Source organism: Chaetura pelagica, unplaced genomic scaffold (genome assembly GCF_000747805.2).
Source record: "Chaetura pelagica isolate M959 unplaced genomic scaffold, ChaPel_1.0 scaffold116, whole genome shotgun sequence".
In the NCBI taxonomy this organism is placed as follows: Eukaryota; Metazoa; Chordata; class Aves; order Apodiformes; family Apodidae; genus Chaetura; species Chaetura pelagica.
The window spans coordinates 1,045,746-1,049,726 of record NW_009953655.1 but is presented as its reverse complement, the minus strand read 5'-3'; the positions used below and the strand labels follow the sequence as shown (position 1 = coordinate 1,049,726).

Genomic DNA, 3,981 nt, shown 5'->3' with positions numbered 1-3,981 from the left:
AAAGAGGAAGGAAGTGTATGAAGTAGCAGATAAGATTTGTCTGATCTCTTGCTTCTGCTTTCACAAAAATTTAATTCAGAGGACATTTTACCTGGAAAACATTCCAACATATTGCTGCCAGAAAAGAGAAGACTGGGGCTGACTTTATGGCGTGTTGGAGGGAATGTGTTTGCTGATTAAGAATAGAAAAGTAGTAAATAGCAACATAAGGGAAAGTTATGTAGAATAGAAATGCCTGTCTTGTCTGTAAAGGCTGTTGATTTTATATGTTCTCTTTTCAGAGACACAATTTGAACAGCAATGAAAAAAAATATGAAAAGAGAATAACAAAATAGGGTTAGGACTTGTCAAGCGAAATGCAGTTTGTGTGGAGGAGTATGGTTCCTGTGGTTTGGCTGCTGCCACTGTGTTGTTTTAGGACAAGAAAAACAAGCAAAACATTTTTAGGGCTTTTGTATGTTACTGAAGTCTGTAGGAAGCCTATGTCTGAGGAGAGGTGCTGGCAGGTAGAGTCCCAGTTATTATGACTCAGTGTCCAAGGGGAATATTTTAATATACAGAAAGAAAATTTGGAGTCAAAGGAGAATTGCAAATGTGTAGCATGAGCTGCTTACTGTGTTCTTACAGGTAACAGCTAATGCTCCTGATCTAGCACAACCCACTTTCACCAGGAGAGGCTGTGACTTTTCTTCCTGAGGGAAACACAGCTGTGGGGTTGGCTCTCTCCTTGATTTTCCCAGTTCCAGTGTGATGATGCTCAGGGAATATGTTGTTAGAAAGTAGACATCCTACATAGGAAGGAGTTGCATTACTTTAGAGAAGATGCTGCTGAAATAAGGTGAAATTCCCTGATGCATCCAGCATTGAACTCAGATGTGAAGAAAATCAAAGCAGAATAATGTGATACTTGTAAAAGCTTGACAAGACTGTAAGTGCCTTTTCTCCCCTTTAGTTCTAAGTAAATACTAGGGTATCAAATGCAACAGTGAGTAAGTGTTAAGGTTTGTGTGTTTAGGCTTTTAAATGGATAACTCTCTCACTACGATGCTTGGGTGAGGAGAATATAGCAGGAGAGAGTGAAAGATGAGTGTGCAGCTTTCTTATGGGGAGGCAGCTAAGTGGCCAGCATGAGATAACTTGCAAATGGGTACTGAGGTGTTTGGCTAAAAAGAACATGTACTTTTGTAAAAAGTGCTCATGGAAAGCTGTTGTTTATACTCAGCATTGTGAAATGCCTGCGTTCATCAATGACATCTGAACTTCAGGATTGAAACAGTAGATTAGCAAGATTGTTTTTAGCCTGAATAGTTTGAGAGCACCATGAATCTAGTTGAATTAGAGGGGGATTTTTATTTTAATTCATAAAATATGTAGGCATTGGTGTTTATCCAGATAGAGTAAGAAATCTTTAAAAGCATCCATAGCGTTTGTATCTCTGTTGCAGTCTGTCTAAAGCACTTGTCCTCTGTACAAGTACTGTTGGTTCTCTTTCAGAGAAACATAGTGACAAATTAGATGCTGAAGAAGTTACTTGGATGTAATAGGCTTGAAATTGTCATCAGAAGAATGTGTGGATACAGTGGCTCTCTTGGGGGGCCATCGGAAAGCTGCAGCTGCAGTAGTAGTTTAAGGAGGCAAGGTGGGCTTTCTTGTCAGTCATCTCTTGGTTTTAATGAATCTTCTCATGTTCTTCTCTCAGCAGGTATCCCCCAGGCGTTGTGAGCGTGGCTTCAACTGGCATACCTGCAGCAGTAGAAGGAATAGTCCCCAACCCCATGTCTTTATCACACGGCCTCCCTGCTGTAGCCCACCCGCCCCATGCTCCTTCCCCAGGCCAAACTGTCAAACCAGAAGCTGATAGAGACCACCCAAGCGACCAATTGTAGCCTACAAAAAACAGCATTCCCAACATCAGAGATTTCAACTTCAGCGTGTGGAAAAAAAACAAACAAACAACAAAACCCTGGATTTTGAATAAAGGCAAAACCATGAACTTACAGGAGGAGACAATTCTTGGTTTAGAAACTGGTCCAATATACAGTATGAAAGGAAAAGGTGGGAGACAAAAAGAAGATGTGGAAACATTTTTTTCCTCCGTATAAATTGTAGTTTGTCCCTGTCCAGTGGACTGATTCACTGTTTCTGTGTCCTATGGGTTCTTTGTTAAGCAAGAAAAGTTAGTAGTTAATTATATCATGAATGTACTTGTCTGTGTACAGTTTTTAGAACATTAAAAAGGGTTTGTTTGCTTAGCTGTCAACAAGGAAAAACATAAGGGAGGCATTCAACAAACCAATTTTGAGCTTAAAAATCCTTTCTTTTATATTTTAAAACATGCCCAAAAGTGAGGCAGTTGGCAAACTTCTCAGGACAATGAATTTTTCCCATTTTTCTTTCTACGCCACACAGTGCATTGTTTTTTCTACCTGCTTGTCTTATTTTTTAGAATAATTTAGTAAACAAAAGAAAAACAGTTTCTCCTAATTTTGGCATGAATTCCCTTATTTCAAAACGAAGATGACCTTGCAGAGAGATTTTGAGGAAAATAAAAAGAGGTTTTGTATAAAGGAGCATTGTGCTTTTTGTCACCAGTTAAAGTATATATTATTGGTGGTATGCGAGAAAGGCACTAGACTACTGAAAAGTAGCAGCATTTCATTGCCTACATTGATTCCTTCCTGGTAATGTGGTAGGCTAGCAATATTTTTGGTTAAAATCATGTTTGTGACTGTAACCATTTGTATGAATTATTTTAAAGAAATAAAAATCCCAGACAAATATCATATGTGTAAAAATTTTTATTTCTAGTAACTGTTTATTCAACTTTTATTAGGTTTCTTAGCTGTAATTTTTAAACAGATGCTGTCAAGTATTTCATTTCTAGCTTTACTTTGCTCTCTGTTGTTTGTAATACTGTCTTGGAAGCTTGAAAAACAATAAAAAAAAAAAGAAATAATTCTTTCCATACCATTTTTCCCTTACATTTCCTAAATGTTGATCTTTTTTCCTGTGTTTCTAATGGAGTTTGAAATTAAGATGGATTTTGATTTGTACACCGGCATCATCAGCTGCAATATGGTAACAGCATTTATGCCACCACTGTGGGCAGAGCAGAGGAGGTACAACAGCAACACAACAATAATAATAATAATAATAAAAATAAACGTCTTTTGCCGAAGTCCAACATGAGAAGTGTCCATTGTTTTATTTGCTTTTGTGATGCTGGAAGAGTGCAGCAGGATGTGATTGGATTTGCTCTATTGAAGGAGTTGATTTCTTCCAGTGCAGGCAGAATTGGTTTTTGAGGCAGACTGATTTTCAGCTGGAAGCTCTTTTGGCCTCTCCTGTGCTCCTGGATAAGATGTCCTCATCCCTCTGCAGCTTCAAAAGCAAGACTGAAGCTGAGCTGCTGCAAGAAGAAAAGCCAGGATGGGCAAAAGTGAACCTGGACATAAACCTCCTTGGTAGTCTCTTGTGTTTGTTCACTGTTCACCTGAAGTAGTAACTGCACCTAAGGTCAGTGAACTGTTTTTATGGCATCTATAAAAAGTTAATGTCCCCAGTTACCTGCAGGACTACAGAGCAGCCTCTTCTCTCAGGAAAATGTTAGGAATCAAGAAAGGCTGAAACTTGCAAGTCTGTGCCCAAGCAGCACTGTTTAAGTGAAATTTTAGCTCCATGGAAGAGTGGAGAGAGGTGTTTGCCTTGAATATTCAGAGCCAAAAATGTCAATCATTGCAATATATTTGATGCTAAAACCATTCCTGTTCCCCTCATGAAACAATACAGAAAGCAGCCTTGAAGCTGCAGGTTAGCCCAGCAGAGACACATCTTTGTGGCCGAAAACTTCTAAGAAAAAATATTGAAGCAGGATTTTGTATCTCCTTGGTAATTCGTTCTTAAGTGCTGCTTTGTCAGGCTGAAGATGCTTCGTTAACATATGTAAACCAAACATTTAACATCTGGCTGCAAAGAATTGCT

The 3,981-nt window shown here is 38.7% G+C and overlaps 1 protein-coding gene across 3 annotated transcripts in view; it reads left to right on the top strand.

The window, feature by feature from the left end:
- CTBP1 (C-terminal binding protein 1) overlaps positions 1–2,970 on the top strand; it is a 193,598-nt gene extending 190,628 nt beyond the window's left edge. For 2 of the 3 annotated variants that reach the window (XM_010000229.1, XM_010000231.1), the window contains one exon: positions 1,703–2,970. In XM_010000229.1, the coding sequence (XP_009998531.1) occupies positions 1,703–1,886 (184 nt within the window). In that variant the 3' untranslated portion in view covers positions 1,887–2,970. Of the gene's footprint in view, positions 1–1,699 lie in introns of all 3 variants that reach the window. The other variant, XM_010000230.1, reaches the window with a different exon arrangement.
- The last annotated feature ends 1,011 nt before the right edge of the window (positions 2,971–3,981 follow it).